Source organism: Momordica charantia, assembly GCF_013281855.1.
Source record: "Momordica charantia cultivar OHB3-1 chromosome 2 unlocalized genomic scaffold, Mcharantia_2.0 BLBB01000002.1, whole genome shotgun sequence".
Taxonomy (NCBI): domain Eukaryota; kingdom Viridiplantae; phylum Streptophyta; class Magnoliopsida; order Cucurbitales; family Cucurbitaceae; genus Momordica; species Momordica charantia.
In genome coordinates, this window is record NW_028275160.1 from 3,666,083 (window position 1) to 3,683,908 (window position 17,826).

The window sequence follows — 17,826 nt, forward strand, 5'->3', positions numbered from 1 at the left end:
CTAAGATGGTTATCAATTAAGTTGAAAAGAAGAACTTTGGTTCTTTCTGCACTATTATTTCAAATCAAATCGTAATCAAGAACATCAAAATATATGTGGCTAATACTGAATTAAGATGGTTGAATTATTATAACTCAAAAGTTTAAGATAAAATTATCATATCACTCATTATTTCTGGTGTCAAATTTAAGTTTTCAAATATCTTAATCTATATCAAGAATCATTAGATTTGAACAAAATCAAAAGCTTCCATTGTCGCTCGTAGCATATTTCATTTTCCCTTGCAACAAAAGTGATAATTGTTTTCTTTTCCAGTTTTCAAAGGAAGATCTGTTGCACAAAGAACAATTCATACGTATATATATATATATATATTGCTTTGTAAGCATAAAACCATCAGCACTTTCATATTAAACAAGAAGATTAATATAAAAAGCAAGTAGAATGGGCAAGGTCAGAATGACTAATTGGAAGAAGAAGGGGCCAAGTCTGCCACAGGAGAAAGAGAAACAATCTGCCCATGAAACCCCAACTCAAAGAAAAACACATTTTCGGGCCTTTCGTCGATTTCTCTTCGGTTTCGGTGGCTGCAGAACGGCCTTAATGGCAGCATCAAACACAGCCTTTACATTCTGCAAATCAGACCAATCGATCAAATGTGTCAACAGCCAACTCTGGTTAGGCTACTTACAGAGCCTTAGTCTTTAAGCTGAAGGTTAGCCTATAACTATTTACTGGAGTGTAAACAATTAGACACATTGTTAACTGAACACATCTTCAAATCAGATATTTGCTTTCTTTCAATAATTACCTGCTGAGTTTTGGAGCTGCATTCTATGTAAACAGCAGCACCAATTGCTTTCTTCAGTTCTTCACCCTGTCATATAAGGCCATCAACAATTTCCCTCTCCCATTAGATCCATCAATTTAGAAACCATAATTCTTAACTAGAAGTGGTTAATTTTTCGAGCAATACCTGCGCAGTCGTGATCGGTGTAGCACCGGGATGGCTAGTCAGAAATTGCTTGTCATCCCTCAAATCTGCAAACAAGTACCATTTTAAACATCAAATAACCCATCAAGTTTATCTTCTTCTCCCTGATGTGTTTGAACATAATTGTCATTACCAAGTTTGGTTCCCACAAGAACAATAGGCACGGTCGGGGCGTAATGCCGCAGCTCCGGGATCCACTGTGAATTGGGAAACCAAATTAGGAGCCTGATATTCTAAAAGCTGGAAGTCAGTAAAACAGAAAGAGAGAAACAGCAGATGATAATAATGAACCTTCTTAGATATATTTTCATAGCTAGCTTTGCTGATTAGAGAAAAGGCCAACAGAAACACATCAGCACCTCTATAACTCAGAGGCCTCAGCCTGTTGTAATCTTCCTGCCCTGCATTTACAAAATAACCCCAACTCAACAATTAAGTGTTTGCTTATCTTTATTCACTGAAATTAACCAATCTGCCTTAATTTTTATTCACTGAAATTCCCAAATTCTCAATGCCTAGCCAACGAACAGTCCTCACTAACAGAAACCCAAATCCAAAAGTTGAGAAAAGAGTCAAGTTTCTCACCGGCAGTGTCCCAAAGCCCCAAGTTCACAGTGCTGCCGTCGACCACCACATTAGCACTGAAATTATCAAAAACCGTGGGCACGTAGTCCTACAGGAAGGAATTTCCAGCAGAACGAAGAGGTCGAATTAGGCTCCGAAATTCAACTTCCATCTGCAACGAAAAATGAAGAAGAAAAACAACACCAAAACTTACAGTAGGGAATGTGTTGCTGGTGTAGGAGATGAGCATGCAAGTTTTCCCCACAGCCCCATCTCCAACGGTGACGCACTTGATGAATCGAGCCGTACTCATCTTTGAAACGCTTTACTCTTTATCCTCCACCCTTGGCCCGATTGCTGCAATCTCTCAGAAAATTACCCACATCTCTGATTTTGCTTTCCCAGACTCCATTGGTAAAAGAAGAGCAACTGAAATTGGAAGGAGGGTATGGAGGCAGAGAGAAAAAGGGAAGAAGAAGTGGGGTTTGGGTTTGAAATTTGAATAGAAATGGAGGGGGGGTGAGAAGGGCATTTAATAATGTGAACAAACTGGGAGTCTGGCTCCAGCTTCTTCCACTTTGCGTTTGTGGGTGTGCGTTAATTTTTTCCCTTTTGGACTTTACCATTGATTGCTGCCAAAAGCTTTCTGTTTCTTTAAGCGGACGGCCAAAAACCCCAAAGAAGAAAACAGCCAAATTGAAATTGAAGGCGTTGTTGGGTTGGGTGAGAGTGTTAGTTGGTTAAGTGTTAGACAAGGGAGGGACGAGGAGAGATTAAAATGATGAGAATTCAATTACCACACTAAAGTATTTGCTTAATTACACCAAAAATAAAATAAAAATTATAACTTTAAGCTTGGAACTTGGAAGGTCCATATGCCATCTAGAGATGATCTCGAAAATTTTCTGTTTTGAAAATTATTTTTAATGATTTAATAAATACATAATTCAAATCAAAGTTAAATGTAGAGTAAAATATCATATGAAAATTTAGTGTGGTGTTGTGGTTGAAAAAAGAAAATGAAAATGAAAATTTGTGATATTTTTTAAAACATATATGAAATTTATGCTATGTAGTGCAATTTCTTCTTGCATAATTGTAAAAATGAAGGTGATATATTTAAAATTTTAAGGTTGTGTCTCTAACTAAATTTTTATTATAAGGATGTATTGTACCATGTCTTGAATCATATCTGTAGAAGATTGGTGACTCTGTAATTGTGATGAAATATTGACAAATCATCATGTGTCTCATTTGCTAATTATTTTTATATTTATAAAAATTTAAATTGCTTGCTTGCTATTTTGTTTCCTTACTTTTTTATATATGTTTATTTATTAAGTATAAAGTAGAGTTTTCCAAACTAGTTTTGTTTTTAATTGTAGGAAATTTAGCTGAGATTCAAATTTCTTTGAATTAAAGATATAAAGCAAAGGAAAAAAAAGAGGTTTATTATTAATTAACTTTTTTTTAATAACAAAAAAAATATAAGCAAATTGAGCCTTGAAACTTTGAATTCTAACCATTTTAATTTTGGTTTTCAGTTTTTAAAAGTTATATTTCTCTACTTTTCTTTCTTCTTTTAACTTTTGTAGTTTAATTTACTTTCGTTTCCAAAACTCTAGCCACATTTTAAAAACTAAAAAAAAAAAATATTTTTTTATTCATTAAATTTCTTTACTTGGATGTCAAAAGTGCGGTTAAAGTAATGGAAAATCAAAAGAATGATGGCTCATTTTAGTACAGATTTTATTAATAGTTTAGGTTTTAAAACATAAAGCTAGTTTATTGCCAAATTTTTATATAGTTTTTATTTTACTTTCAAAACGGTACTCTCAAAATCTGAGTTAAAGTTCATAAAAAAGTAACATAAAGTTGAATTTATAAAATAAAGGGATGTTAATCAATAACCATAGTTTTAGATTAATATAAAAAAACAATTAATAAATAAGTTTAACTTAACATTAAGACACTTATTTTTATCAAAAGATGGTGAGTTCTAATCTCCACCCCACCCATTGTTGTATTAAAAAAATAATAAAAAAAAAAACAATACTTATATATATATATATATATATACACACACACATACTTCTATTTGTTAAAAATTTAATAGTGGTTAGTAGGTGATTCTTACCATCAATCAATAATCTTGGAAGGAGATTGATAATCAAGCCTAACATTATATGTTATTAAAAAAAAATCGAATCTATTTTAAATGAAGACTGCTACCATGAAATTTTAAGTTCATGATCTTAAATTTTTTTTCTCAAGAGATTATAAGTTCGATTCTCACCTCCATATGTTGTAAAAAAAGAAAAAAAACTATTATTATTATTATTTCCTTTCATTCCATCCATGTGAGAGAAGATACTATCATGGAGAGAAAATTAAAAAACTAGCTAGGGTTAAAACTTAGATCACAAATGAAAGTTATTAAGAAACTGTAATTTTCAGCCATATAATCATTAATTAATCAGGGGGGAAATCATAGGTAATGTGGAATGAAAGTAGGGTTGATGGGTGGGTGTTGGTGTTGATGTTGGTAGCTAGAGATAAACACATATGCAAATTGTCATTTCCATTAATGTATATTCAACAAAGTTTGTTAATTGGGGTCCAATAATTTGCATTTTAATTAAAGCAAACTTTTGTGACACACAAACCCATTTAATTTACAGCCTGATGCCATCAGTCTTATGGTGCACTCTTTTGATTGAACCAATCAAATTTCACAACTTGATCATGATTCAGCCACTGCTTTTGGGAGGGAATCAATCTAAAGAGGATTCATAGTGATTGGACGGTTGTGATTTGAGTTTGATACTATGATGGAAATGGGGCCGTTCTAACATTCAAATATATGATTTCTGCAATTATTATAGTCATGTCCTTGATTCCAAGCGTGTAGTTATCTTTTTGCGTGTGTGTGGTCGTTGTCATGTGTGAAAACAATACATTATATCATCTTCTTGTTGGATATATATTTAGTTCAACCACGATCCAACCATTTACCATATAGATGGTCATAGGTGCCTCTAAAAATTATCAATTTCAACTAAGTTGATAAAACCTTATAAGCACTTTTTTCTTTTCAACGTAAAAATCGCATCAATTAAATAATAAAGATTTTCTCAAATTAGCTACATTCGTAAGTCTTTCATCTTCAAACATGACAGGTAATAATGAGAAAATTATAGTGCAACCATAAATAAGAAGACAAAGTATTAACAACGTTTTTGTTATAATGTTTGCTTAAAAGAGATGGGATGGAAATAAGAAGCTAAATGATGGATATCCAACCCTTAATAATATTCTCTAACACTCAATAATATTCTTTCATAAGCGATTCCTCTCTTCCATAAGAATATTAAATGCATGAGAGAAATCAAAGAAAATTTTTATGCAAGGAAAATTAATTTGTTCTGCAATGCTACAAATACATCACGAATTGCAAGAAGCTCAGCCTGCAAAGGTGAAAATAACACCTCAATACCTCGGTTCAATGCTGCAATACTACACCTATGGTCATAAAAAATTCTAAAACAACTTATTGGTACAACAAGGCGCTAGAACCCAGATTTCGACAATGGAGAAGAAAATTCGAAGCTCGATTGGGGCGAGTCACATTTGCGCAATGCAAAGTGATCCATTCCTCTCAAAAGGCTTATATACTAGGAATTTGATTTCCGAGATTGGCTTTGTTACGATCACACCTAATATCCTAGTAGCAAATTACCAATAAGCTCAATCTTTTTGTGGGAGATTGTTGTAATAACATGGACCAACAATCCAGAAATTTAAAATTGGGAGAAATCTAGGAGCGCACGGATGATTCATAAGTACTCTCATCATCTATATGAACATCTCATTAATAATAATAATAATATAAATAGATACCAAAAGGTTTTAAATAGTTAACAAGAGATAGTTATCTCTTAAGTAATGTCTCATACTATAAAGATCATTTACAAAATTAGAGGAGACAAGATGGAGAGTCTTAAATAATGTCTCATACTATTAAGATCATTTACAAAATTAGAGGAAGACCATCACCATACTTAATAATCTATAGTGATAGAGGGTGCACGTGTATATAGATGTTGTGCCAATCCATGTATAACTCAATAAATAAGAGTGACTTATTAATGTTTTCAAAAGACCAAGATCTCTAATACCATAAAGCTCTAGTTTAATGTAAAATTAGGGAATTATAATTTCTTATTCGTTAATGATTCTTCCCCTCCATTTTTTAAACAATATTTTTATTGTCGTGAGCTTTTAAAGATAATTGGAATAAAAAAAGACATGGTAGAAAAAACGTAATTGTTGTTTTCTATTTCAAATATAATATATAGTCAATTTAACTATAATTCAATTGGCTAAAATATATATGCTCAACCAAAAATCAAAGTTCAAATTCTTATCTCCACCTACATATTATTGAAGTAAAAAAATAAAAATAAAATCCTTTGTTATATATTAATTTCACAAAGTTATCACCTAATACATATATTAGAATATTAGATTAGATGAAGATAGAACTTTCTTATCCTTCCAATGAGCTACCTAAAAATTACCCTAATTTAAACATAATTAAGAATAGGCCATTGGTTTTTTCACCATATAAACTTAGCCATAGCCATGCATCTTTTCATTTCACAAACCAATTTGGTTCTCCTTCTCCTCTTGTTTATTCATTATTAAAACCACACACTCCCTTTTAATTTCCATCAACCATGCATTAACAACTTCACCATATTATGAATTTAATAATAAAAAAAAAAACTTTCTTTCAATAATCCCAAACCCCAATTTATAATATAAATATACAATAATATTACTCCTCCTACCCTGCACCATAATTTTCCCCATGCACATCCATGTTCAATTATTCCACCCCATAAAATCAACACCAACTCTCTCTCATTTTCTTCCTCAGCCCAAAAATGCAAAGGCACAACAACGCCGCTCTGCAGCCGGCCGCCGCGTGCGCGGCCTGCAAGCACCAGAGGAAGAAGTGCCACGACACGTGCCCGCTGGCGCCGTACTTCCCGGCCGACCGGAACCGGGAATTCCAAGCGGTCCACAAGGTGTTTGGAGTCAGCAACGTGACCAAAATGGTGAAGAACGTGAGAGAAGAAGACCGGAGAAAGGCTGTGGATTCTCTAATATGGGAAGCCGTGTGCAGGCAAAACGACCCCGTTTTGGGGCCCTATGGAGAATACAGAAGGGTTTTGGAAGAGCTTAAAGTGTGTAAATTATTGTCTCAAAATCAAAGCCAAGGCCAAAACCCATTTGCGGGTTATAAACCAATAATGCCGTGTTTTGGGGGGTGGAACAATGGCACTAATTCCACTAATAATAATGGGAATGGGATAATGGGAATTAATATCAATGGAGGAGTTAATAGTAGCAATTTGTTTAATTACCTTCATGATAATCTTAGTGCCATTATTGATTCCAGTCATTACAGTAATTCCTCTACTTATAATTTGCAAAGCCCTGAGAAACTCATCAGATTGCAGCAGGATAAAGAGATTACTTCAAGCGTGGTTGTGCCACTCCAACAGCAAGTACAGCAACAGCAGCATCCTAATTTTCACCAGTTGTATTAAAAAAAAAATATCTCATTTGACAGTACATTTGAATTGGGTTATGCTATTTTCGTAAAATTTTCAAACTTTTTTCTACTGTATTTTTTCTGTAATTGCATTCGGGAAGTATTTAGAACTATAGAAAGTAAGTAGGCAAAATGTTGTCTTTTTCAACGACTCCTGTTTGGAGGAAGATGTGTATGGATCAATGTGAAGTGACATCTTGAATCTAGTAAGCTTATGATTTTTTTCATTTGGATTTTAGCCGTCTCATTGTGTTAATTTTTGTTTACTTTTGTAACACTTCAAATCATCAAATTAGACATGAATTTGGAATAAGTAGCATAGTTTTAACGGCTTTTACTTGTCAATAAACTTTCAATAAATAACCTTACAAATTATATTCTCACTAATTTTATACGTGCATTCTATGAATTATAATATATGTCTACAACAAAATTTGATAGAACTTCAAAGAAATACAATATTAGGGACGTAAAGTTTTAGAAGACATTAATGGTCGATTCTATGTCTAAATTAGGCTTACTTTGTGCACAACTAATTACTATCACTTTTACTTAGAGAGTCTTGGGAAGATTGTTATATTGCTAAGTTGATTTTGATTGAATGGAAAGTTTAAGATAAAACTAGTCTGTGTTTTTACTTAACCTCATCGTATTGTATGTTTCTCGCATACAATTTGAACGAATGGTGTGTCGTTTTCTCGGGTTTCAAAAAAGATAAAAACTAATTCGAAGTTTAACATTTAAAATTGAATTTTCTTTTAAAAAAGAAAAAAATGGCAAACATATTTCTTTTTAGTACAACAAACATGAAGCACGAGAATTTAAACCTACCATCTCAAACAAAAAAGTTTATGTGGTTCAACCAGGCTTGAGTTAGGAAAATTCATAACTATTACTAAATAATTAATCTAATATAAATTATTAATTTATTAATAATTTTCGATCAAATCTTATGATAATTATGTCAAAATTTGTGCGATCGATCGTAAAATGGTTGTTCGGCCCACGTTCTGCCAGAAGTCCCCGCAGCTTGCGAAATGCGAACGCAACCGCGGAAGAACAGCCTTCTGGTCTTAGCCACCGCGCCACGGCGAAAAAGGCGATAAGCTGGCTAAAGCCGCGAAACTCCACTTATTTAATGGAAGTCTCAAGAACTGCGAGCGGCCTCTACGGGTAATCTCCTGCATGCCCCCGGGTTAATATTGAACCAATTCGGTGTCTCGAACCTCAACTAAATTACCCTTTAGTCCGCATCGCCTGCCAGTGCAAGTGCTAGCCCTGAGTTTACCTTCTATGGTCTTCATTTACTGTCTCTTTGTCCGTATCCGACGCTCCCCACAATCTATTTCGTTATAAAACGAAGAGGGTATGCTCTCTGTTCTTAATTTTTCGTCGCGCTGAATTTATCTGGCTTCTGATCATATTGCACATCACTTGATTGAATATATTACTCTGAGAAATTTCAAATTTTGTTTGAATGAACCAATTGTTTTCATTCGAAGTAACTTCGATTCCTTGCTTCTGTATATCTGAATTTTGAATGTTGTCCTGTGATGTAAGAATTTACCACGCTTTATGCTAAATTTGTATCTTTTCGTCAACATTCTGAGTTTATCTTTCTTTGTGTTCCGGCCGCTGCAAATTTGCTGTTACAGATGGGTTTTATTGTGCTAGACTAGAAACATCATTCTTTCGAAAACTTTAATTTTGTTTTTGTTTTCCATAAAATAAGGATTAAGTTCAAAACCTATTACTAGTTATAGAAGGAAAAAAAAAAAAAAATAGTCGGACACTTATCTGACTGTGTACGGTGACAATTAGGGAAGTTGAATGTATTCTGGAATTGAGTGGAATTATATCATCTTTGAAATTTCAATATGGAATTGTTTATCCTCTACATTTCATCTAAATTATGGCCTCCAAATTTTCATAATGCTGGTGTGCAATTTCCTGTCATGAGTGTTGTATCATCCCTTAACCAGGACAGTACATAATATTTAATCTCTCTTCCATGATCTATAGGTTTCCAGCGAACCATTCACAAGAATGCTTTGATATCCGGTTCTGTTCTACAAAATAATACCCTCTTATTCTTACTAGCATGAAAACTGGAACAACAAATTTTTCTGCGTTCTTACTATTCCATCAATTTTTGCGGCAATATTCTTCTATCCACACAATATCTCCATCACAGACCCTTCAAGAAAGCATTAAAGCTGCAGTTGAATCAAAGTTGTATAAGAAACTACCAGATTTGTTTCCTTCTTTGCGAGATGCTTGCCAAAACCCCAGTCCTTTCTCGTTTCTCTCTACCCTTCCTGTTAACTTCACAACACAAGTTGTGGATGAGATATTGCAGTCTTTAATCCCTCTCAGACCTCGCTCAAGGCCCCAGCTTGTCTATGCCTCTCTGCTTTTCTACACTCTTCAAAGCCCTTCACCGCTTCCCCTCTCTCTTTCTGTCCTCCAGCGGATTCTCCACTCTGGTTGTGTCCCTGCCCCACAGACCCACCTACTCCTCTCTTCTGCATGGCTAAAACAGCGTGGCCAGTCTAAGTCTGTTGCTAATATCTTGCTGGACATGCGATCAATTGGATACGAGCCTGACAGCAGCATATGTAATTATCTTATATCCTCCCTTTGTGCCATTGATGAGTTAGCAGAGGCTTCTCAAGTTTTGAAGGCTATGGGAGGGGCAGGATGCATTCCTGACTTGGAGAGTTACGGCACTTTAATTGGTGCATCAACAGCAGTTAGACGGACACGCGAGGCAGTGGAATTACTGAAAGAAATGGTAGTAAAAGTTAAATTGACACCAAGACAAGGAACAATTATCAATGTAGTGGCTGCATTACGAGCAAACCGAGAGATAAGGAGAGCAGTTGAGATCATTGAGCTCTTGGAGAAGGAGAGCCACAATGTTGGATTTGAGAGCTATGAGCTCCTCGTTGAGGGTTGTCTGGACTGCCGTGAGTATATTTTAGCTGGAAAGGTGGTCATGGGGATGACAAAGAGAGGGTTTATACCCTACATCAGGGTTAGGCAAAAGGTTGTTGAGGGGCTGGCTGATGTGGGAGAAGTGGAACTGGCTTCTGCTGTGAGACGCAGATTTGCAGAATTGAGATCTTAGATACTTTAAACTATTTATATTTTTAATTTGAAATATATATTCTGCATCAGAATGGCTTGTGGGAAAGATTTAAAGAAGAATTTTACATGATAAATACTCCTTGAATAGATTTATTTTATTCTGTTTGAATCCTGCCTTTTCTTTCAAACTGCTATTGCACATAAATGACAACTTCTTACTGATTTAATTGCATCACTGCAGAACCTAGTTTAGTGGATATAAAAATCTGCATATGAATCATAATCTTTTAATTTAGCTTCTTCACTCCTAAAGGTAGCTCAATATCAATTAACACCAGGAAATATGCTCAGTCTTTGATGGGGTAGCTAGCATCCATGGCTATGCCACAAGTACCTCGCTTATCACTTGAATTACTTTTCATTCTTACATAACCATATTCACCCCAGCTAGTACCCCATGAATTCTTGACAAGCCAGTAACTTTTACCGACGTCTTCCCCATACCCAACTATTGTCACTCCATGATTGAGTTGCTTTCCACAATTCCCTGAGAAGATTCCGCCAGAATAGAACTGAAAATCATACCCCCCTGCATCAATTGCTACAGAGACTGGCTGGTTAGCAACTGCAGCTTTTAGGCTTTTCTCATCATTGGCAGGTACTTTTTCATACCCACTTATTGTCGCAGAGTGGTATCTCACTTTTTGTTTGTTGCATACATTTTCAACTCCCCTGTATGGATATTCTTTTTCTGTAGTGATTCCAATTTTCTTGATGAACTCAAATGCTTTGGGCATGAAACCACCACTACATCCCTGGTTCCCCGAGATAACATCGCAGTCCAGGAGCTCTTGTTCTGATAGAGACACCAACTTTCCTGTTTTTATTTTGGTGATGCCTTCCACAGCTGCTACCGCCGAGAACGCCCAGCAACTCCCTGTGTCAATTCTTCAAAACTGGTAAGTATGTTCATCTACTAAGAGATGACTTATAGTGGATATAGGGCTACTTGTTATCCAAAGAACTCAAAATCAGAAGAAAAGAGAACATGTTAATGGTGATTTCTTATAAGTTGGATGAGTTCATACCGCATTGGCCTTGGTCCTTTATCGGAGTTACTGCACCTTCCTTTCTCCAGTCAACATTAGTAGGCAAATTAACAATGTTGCCATATTTGAAGCATGTGTCAGGAGACCAATCAGTTAGATATCCCAAATAAGTTGTCTTAAACTCATCATTTGTAAGGTCTGCAAACATGTTGTCAGCCAGAGTATATGAGCGATTCAGAGAATTGAAGTAGTCAATGTATTGAACATTAGACTGATAAATCGGAAACCTCTTCTCCCGCTCCTCTCCACTCTTGTATTCTCGACCATATTTATCGATCCATTTCTGGTACCTGTCTCTCATGTCATCGGAACCATCTCCGGGAGGGTTGTCCTCTGCAACGGATGCCATTGAAAGTGTCCAAAAAACACAGAGAATCAGCCACATAAAACCCACATTTCGAATCATTCCATATGCTTCCATGGCCTGTTTCTGATTGCAAATCAAGCTAATTTTTGTTTTCATTCACCAAATTGAACTCTACTTATAAATTGATCCGTTCTCAAATGCAAGAGGATGGAGTTTTGATACTTAGAAATTCTTGGATTCATGTTTTTCACACCTTGAAGTTTCAGTAAGGCAAGTCTCTATTGTGTTTCGTCTTCCCAGTACGGAAGAAAAAGGTGCAAACACTGTGCCTGTGCAATGGTCTGCTTAAGATGTCCGCAAGAAAGAAAATACACCAATTTGTGCGCTCTTTTATTGTAGAAATTGCTTGGCTGTAGTGTACGGATGTGTTAAACGGTTGCCTTTGCGCTATCACCCATTCTAGAATTAACTTAACGAACGGAGCACTCATTACCTTCAAGTTCGAGGCTTAATCTTCATTTCCACAGTTTGTTGAACTAAAAAATTGTTATTGTATTATAAGTTAATTTTTTTAAAAAAATTTGGAAACAAAAAATTTCCTACAAATAAATTGATATTCTAAAAATTAGTCTTGAGAGGAGAACGACTCGATCAAATCGTAAACTAAAATATCTCAATTTTATAAGAACTTTGAAGTGTTAAATTACCACTAAATTAAAAAATTTAAGCGGATGAATTATGATAAATTTAATGTTTAAACTGATGGAATGATGATAAATTTAATCATTAAACTTGTTTATGAATACTTTAACGAAGTTTTTTCTTAAAAAACTCAACTTATATTTTAAGAAAAGCAAAGGTAAATTTGGAAGCCCAGCCAAAGTGTAGTATAGGGAGGATGAACTTGAATACTGCACCAAAAGGACAAACTGATTTTTACCTCTGCAGTTTGTTTTTACAGTCAACTCCTTTACTAACCCCACCTTTAAGATTCCCCCACAAAGAACAAAGCTAGTTTTGAACTGATGCATTGCCTTTTACCCCACTCCTATATCACATGATGTTTAAAAAAAAAAAAACAAAATAAAATAATCCCTTCACCTATCATTTCATATTTTTTACTGTCTACTATCCAAGGAAATTTGGCTCCATTTGAGAGCTTGCAATATAACTTTTCAAGTAAGAAACACTAAGAACATAGGTGCCTCCAAATGATATGATAACTTTAAAAAGTAGAAGTCAAGAAGTAAGAATAGGATGGTTTGGCACCAGAGTCAATTTGGTAACATTTTTTTTTCTTGTTTGGTAATTGTTTCCATTTTCGGTTTCTAATTTTTAAAACCATATAGAAATTTTGGAAACAAAAAAATCAAGTTTTCTTAGTTTTGGTTATCGTTCCCCTTTTTTCTCATACATATATTTTTTTTTTCATTTTTTACTTATAAAATACACAATAAATGTTAAAAAAATAAATGTAACATAAAAATTGAATATTTAATTTTAAAAAATTAACTTCATATAAAAATTTCACTTAAACAAAAATTAAAAAATGGTTATCAAACATATTTTGTTTCTTTTTTCAATAAAATAAAAAACAACTGCCAAGCATAATTTTATTTTCATTTATTGAAAAAGAAGAAACAAGAAATAAAAAACATAAAACTTGTACGTCACCCAACTGAAACTAAAATACTTAGCTCGTTAATAATAAAGAGCAATCTTGTTCTCACAACCATTAAGTATTTGACAACTAATAGAGAGAAATGCAAAAACTATGACTTTTTATAAAAATTAATGAGTGATCATTTTTAATAACGGTGAGAACAAAATTTGAACATCAATATTTTCTCGTGTTGCCAGGGCAGAGCCCACAAGAAAAGAAGGACCTAGAGATCAGAGGGCAATGTACCCTACAAGTGGTCGTGGTTTGTACTTTGTTCAGTATAACAGTCCACAGGACAACTGAATCCACATGGGTTTACCATATACATGAACCTTCTAATCAACCATCTCATCTCATGCATTTCCTCTTCGTTTCTCCATTTTTCAAAACCCACAAACACAATAATCTCATCTCTTCGAATCATTCATTTTCCACGATTAATCTTACGAAACAATCGCATATGATGATCAAAAGCTTGCCGTAGAGGGAAACACAGAGGATAGAAGCTTTCGGTCATCAGAAATAAAAGTAATAAGAATGATTATAATGAGACAAGGGCGAGGGATCCCACTAAATTGCAGGCCTCAGAGATGGCACGTGGTGACTGATTTAAAAATATAATTAAGCTCTTCCACTACTACTGCCTACTGCGGAAGACTTTCCATTAGAGCCCCCAACCAACTGGAAATAGCTGTCCATGTGCCATCACTGCACCAATATATAACATATCTCATTCTCATTCAGATTCAGATTCCATAAAGTTTACATTTTTACTCTTCAATTCCCATTTCCAAACCCCCTCCTCCATTGCATCATGCCACATTTGCCTCCTAAAATCCCAAACTTGGCTACTCCTCCAAATTGGCCTCACTCCATTGCCACAAGCCCTGCTCTCCACCGCGACTCGATCGCCTTCCTCGAGATGTCGATGCTGAGCCGAGCCTCGTTAGCCTCGGCTGCACCAGGATATGCGTTTGATAGGTCTGATGACGAGCAATTTAGGTCCATGTTGAGTGATGACCAGCCCACCTCCTCAGATTACAACAGAGATCATGAGAAAGAAGCGGCTGCAAAATGTGAGAAGCTTCACCCGTGCCAAAATGCAGCAACAAACATCTCTTCCAAGGATCGGATTTTCGACCCCAAAAGAGTGAAGAGGTAAATTAAGAGTGAGTTTGAGATAAATTTTGAAACGCAGGGAGTAAAATGTTTACTCAAGGAAGTGCTTTTACATTATCAAAACAGTTTTTAGTAATTGACACAATATGATCACAAATTTGGCACAAAATACAGAATCCTGGCAAACAGACAATCTGCAAGAAGATCAAGGGTGAGGAAGCTACAATACATTACAGAGCTGGAACGTAGTGTGACTTCATTACAGGTGTTGCATTATATATATTTATTAATATTGGTTTTGATTAGAATATATAATAATTATTCACTCTCTCTGCTTAAACATGTGGTTTTTGTTATAATTGGATCCGAAAAGGCCGAAGTTTCAATGCTGTCACCGCGGGTTGCATTTCTAGACCAGCAGCGATTGCTTCTAAATGTGGACAACACTGCTCTCAAGCAAAGAATCGCCACCCTCTCTCAAGACAAAATTTTCAAAGATGGTAAAATTCAAATTACAAACAAAAGCAGAAGTAAAACTTTTCTCTTTTTAGTCTTTATATTTTTTTAATTTAGTTCTACTGTACTGTTTCAAATTTTTTAGTTTAGTATTTATATTTTAACATATTTTAATTAGACCCTTTCAATTTATCTGCTAATTTCTTAAGAATTTGAAGGATGATTGAGATACTTTCTTCCCATTATCTAATTCCTACTCGATCACTGTGTATCATTCCATATAAGAATTTTCAACTAATCCTAACCTGCGGAGACTAATTGAAATCTTGTAAATAATAAGGATTAGAGACTAAAATATATATATTTAGCCCAAACTTAGGTGAAGCTAATATAATTAAGAAAAATGCAGCTGATGAAGAAGAGCTGAAGAGGGAAATAGAGAGGCTGGGGCAGTTGTATCATCGGCAGCAGATCAAAACCAAGGAACCCACATCTCCCGCAGATCAAAACCAGAACCAGAAGCTGCTTTATGTTTGAAGGGAAAAAAATAAAAATCGAGTTTTTAGGTTTCTTTTGTCACAAGTCTTTTTTTTTTTTTAAGACAGAGCAAAATGTGTATAATCAGCATGCAAATATGTTCAATGAACTAACTTTGCTGTAATGTGTTTGTTCAACTTCAAGGGCTGAATGATTGTGACCTAAGAATGTATATGGCTGTGAAAAGGAAAAAGAAAAAAAGAAATAAACTAATGCCAAATATAGTAAATAATTGCAAAAAAATGGGTTTTCTTTCTTTTTAATATTACAATTCAAGAGGGATGGGAATTCCTAGAGAAGCTACAAGTTGAGCTACGAAAATGGTTTGTTATATATTTGGATATTGTAGTAAATTTTTTTTTAAGAAATAGGATATTGTAGTAAATTAATTACTAATAACATAATTTTTATCATTGTCAAATTATTAATTTTAAGTTTGAAGAGCTTATAATAATATTGTTGCAAAATTGACGTGATGTAAAAGATAAAAAATGGTTTTTCTACTTGATTATTTAAAAAATATATATATATTTAAGATGTATTTTGCCATTCCTCTACTTGCTGACTGAGGTTGATCGATCGCTCACATGGCAAAGGATAAGCTTGTCCGAGTATATCTTTACAAATAAGTTTTTGAAACTACCAAATTTTGAGAAAAAGAAAAAAAATCATCATTATTATAAAGAAAAAACATTTTTCCTTTTAAAAAATATTACATAAAAAAGGAGCGAAATAAAAATTAAAGTTTATGACTTCGGAAAAGAAAATAAATTTTTTAACTATTGTTCAAATTAGTCCATGTTACTTTGTATTCTTTATTTATATTATTTAATAAATAAGTAGATTTCACTAATAATTTTATTCTAAAAATGAATAAATCTAAAAAATAAATGGTAACTCATGAACTAAGTTATTTATTTCTAAGAAAAACATATTGCAGCACAATTCATAATTACTATCTTCCATGGTTAGGAAAAAGTTTAGTGCATAGTTCTGTAGTAACTGACATATAGTCTTTTTGTCAAAGTCGTAGGTTCAATCTTTCATATCCTCAAATTGTTGTACGTCATAATACGCAAACGCTGCAAAATATTTTTGTTGATGCTAGAATTTTGCCTCCCGAGATTTCGCCGAATTCGCACCAATCTTCAAAAACAAAGGAATTGATGAGACCTACAAAACAGTTCAACACTAGGACCGGTGTGGCTTTTGTCACACGGGCTCCGATGCCTGAGTTAGTATCGGAGTAGTCGGGTATAAAAAGTAGGGTTGTTAGGCATACCTCTGAAGTTTGACTTACCCTTGTATTTATAATGGTTGACTCCTAATCCCTTCAGGATCAGCAGAATCCTAATCCTCTTAGGGTTTACATTCGTCGAATCCTTGATCACAGAATGGGCCTCATGCTGTACTATTCAGGGTCAAGACCAAGTCGACACAGACTGGACTTGCACGGGGTCGGGAATCACTTAAGAGGTTCTCGGCCAATGGGCCGAGCACTGCTCGGCGCCGAGGTCTGGTAACTGCTCGGCCCCACTTACCTCTCTCTAGGTCCGCTCCTTCTTCGGCTCTCTTTCCTCTTTTTAGTTGCTTAGCTGATGTCTATTTTCTCCCTATAAAAATTTTCATAAATCTTGAAACGTTTTGAACGGAGGCTAAAGCTATAACTAGAAAGTCCCAGCTGATAAAGTTCATCCAATCATCATCCTTGATCAATTCAGTCACTCCTCAATAGAGGGAATTAGAAATCTAATTGGGCAATTATAAAGTCTAAGGCATGTGGAATGATGGAAAGCCATATAAATATATATATCAAAGCCTTTTTATTCACTCATTTGAGGCTAACAGTGTGGCCACTCACATGACCCTCCAACACACAACCATTCCTATGTCTGCACGGCTCTTTCTGTTACTAAATACAAGAATATATGGTTTCTGTCTGAACTTCTGTCTTTTTCCACCAAACAATCTTCTCTTTCTCTTTCTCTTTCTCTTTCTCTTTCTTCCCCCTTTTCTTTTTCAATGGGGCTACTCAAAAAGATCAACTTCTTTGAGTTATTGAATGGTTGCAACTTTCTCAAGGAATGGATCTGACATGTGGGCATATGCCATTAATAAAAATATTCCTAATTGAGAAATACTTTTTTGTTTAAGTTCTTAACTCACATAAACAAAAGAATCTGATATCAGAATTCGACTCAGAGAAGAGGGAAATGATGCTGTAGGGGGTTGAAAAGAGTAACTTATATCTTATATCTTCCAATTGTAGAATTGACTCTTCAAGTTTATGTAATGCAAAAAAGGAAAGTGAGGGTTGTTTTGTATTTTGCCTTCAATTTTTTATTGAATCATTTTTATGTTCTT

General features: G+C 34.6%; 5 protein-coding genes across 6 annotated transcripts; 3 read left to right on the plus strand and 2 right to left on the minus strand.

Annotated features, from left to right (window-relative positions):
- Nucleotides 1-410: 410 nt before the first annotated feature.
- LOC111011006 (rac-like GTP-binding protein RAC2) lies at nucleotides 411-2,100 on the minus strand. The gene is made up of 7 exons (XM_022284610.2): nucleotides 1,773-2,100; nucleotides 1,580-1,667; nucleotides 1,286-1,395; nucleotides 1,128-1,191; nucleotides 977-1,041; nucleotides 812-877; nucleotides 411-632 (listed from the first exon to the last, which is right to left on the minus strand). The coding sequence occupies exons 1-7, from the start codon at nucleotides 1,869-1,871 to the stop codon at nucleotides 534-536; spliced, it is 591 nt and encodes a 196-aa protein (XP_022140302.1). The 5' UTR covers nucleotides 1,872-2,100; the 3' UTR covers nucleotides 411-533.
- A 4,407-nt stretch (nucleotides 2,101-6,507) lies between these two features.
- LOC148212666 (LOB domain-containing protein 2-like) lies at nucleotides 6,508-7,176 on the plus strand. The gene has a single exon (XM_088120901.1). The coding sequence runs from the start codon at nucleotides 6,508-6,510 to the stop codon at nucleotides 7,174-7,176; it is 669 nt and encodes a 222-aa protein (XP_087977027.1).
- Nucleotides 7,177-8,166: 990 nt separating this feature from the next.
- Nucleotides 8,167-11,628, plus strand: LOC111011343 (pentatricopeptide repeat-containing protein At1g06270). Its single transcript, XM_022285066.2, has 3 exons — nucleotides 8,167-8,547; nucleotides 9,204-10,929; nucleotides 11,029-11,628. Exon 2 carries the CDS (start codon nucleotides 9,283-9,285, stop codon nucleotides 10,309-10,311), a length of 1,029 nt encoding a protein of 342 aa, XP_022140758.1. The 5' UTR covers nucleotides 8,167-8,547; nucleotides 9,204-9,282; the 3' UTR covers nucleotides 10,312-10,929; nucleotides 11,029-11,628.
- LOC111011342 (senescence-specific cysteine protease SAG39) lies at nucleotides 10,619-12,063 on the minus strand. Its single transcript, XM_022285064.2, has 2 exons — nucleotides 11,360-12,063; nucleotides 10,619-11,208 (listed from the first exon to the last, which is right to left on the minus strand). The coding sequence occupies exons 1-2, from the start codon at nucleotides 11,841-11,843 to the stop codon at nucleotides 10,619-10,621; spliced, it is 1,074 nt and encodes a 357-aa protein (XP_022140756.2). The 5' UTR covers nucleotides 11,844-12,063.
- A 1,929-nt stretch (nucleotides 12,064-13,992) lies between these two features.
- On the plus strand, nucleotides 13,993-15,742 carry LOC111011263 (basic leucine zipper 61). Of its 2 annotated transcripts, none has more exons than XM_022284966.2 (4): nucleotides 13,993-14,508; nucleotides 14,644-14,734; nucleotides 14,843-14,999; nucleotides 15,335-15,742. In XM_022284966.2, the coding sequence occupies exons 1-4, from the start codon at nucleotides 14,165-14,167 to the stop codon at nucleotides 15,460-15,462; spliced, it is 720 nt and encodes a 239-aa protein (XP_022140658.1). In that variant the 5' UTR covers nucleotides 13,993-14,164; the 3' UTR covers nucleotides 15,463-15,742. The 2 variants fall into 2 exon arrangements, with proteins under 2 accessions (XP_022140658.1, XP_022140659.1); XM_022284967.2 differs by having other exon boundaries at nucleotides 14,000-14,508; nucleotides 14,843-14,969; nucleotides 15,335-15,738.
- Nucleotides 15,743-17,826: the final 2,084 nt, after the last annotated feature.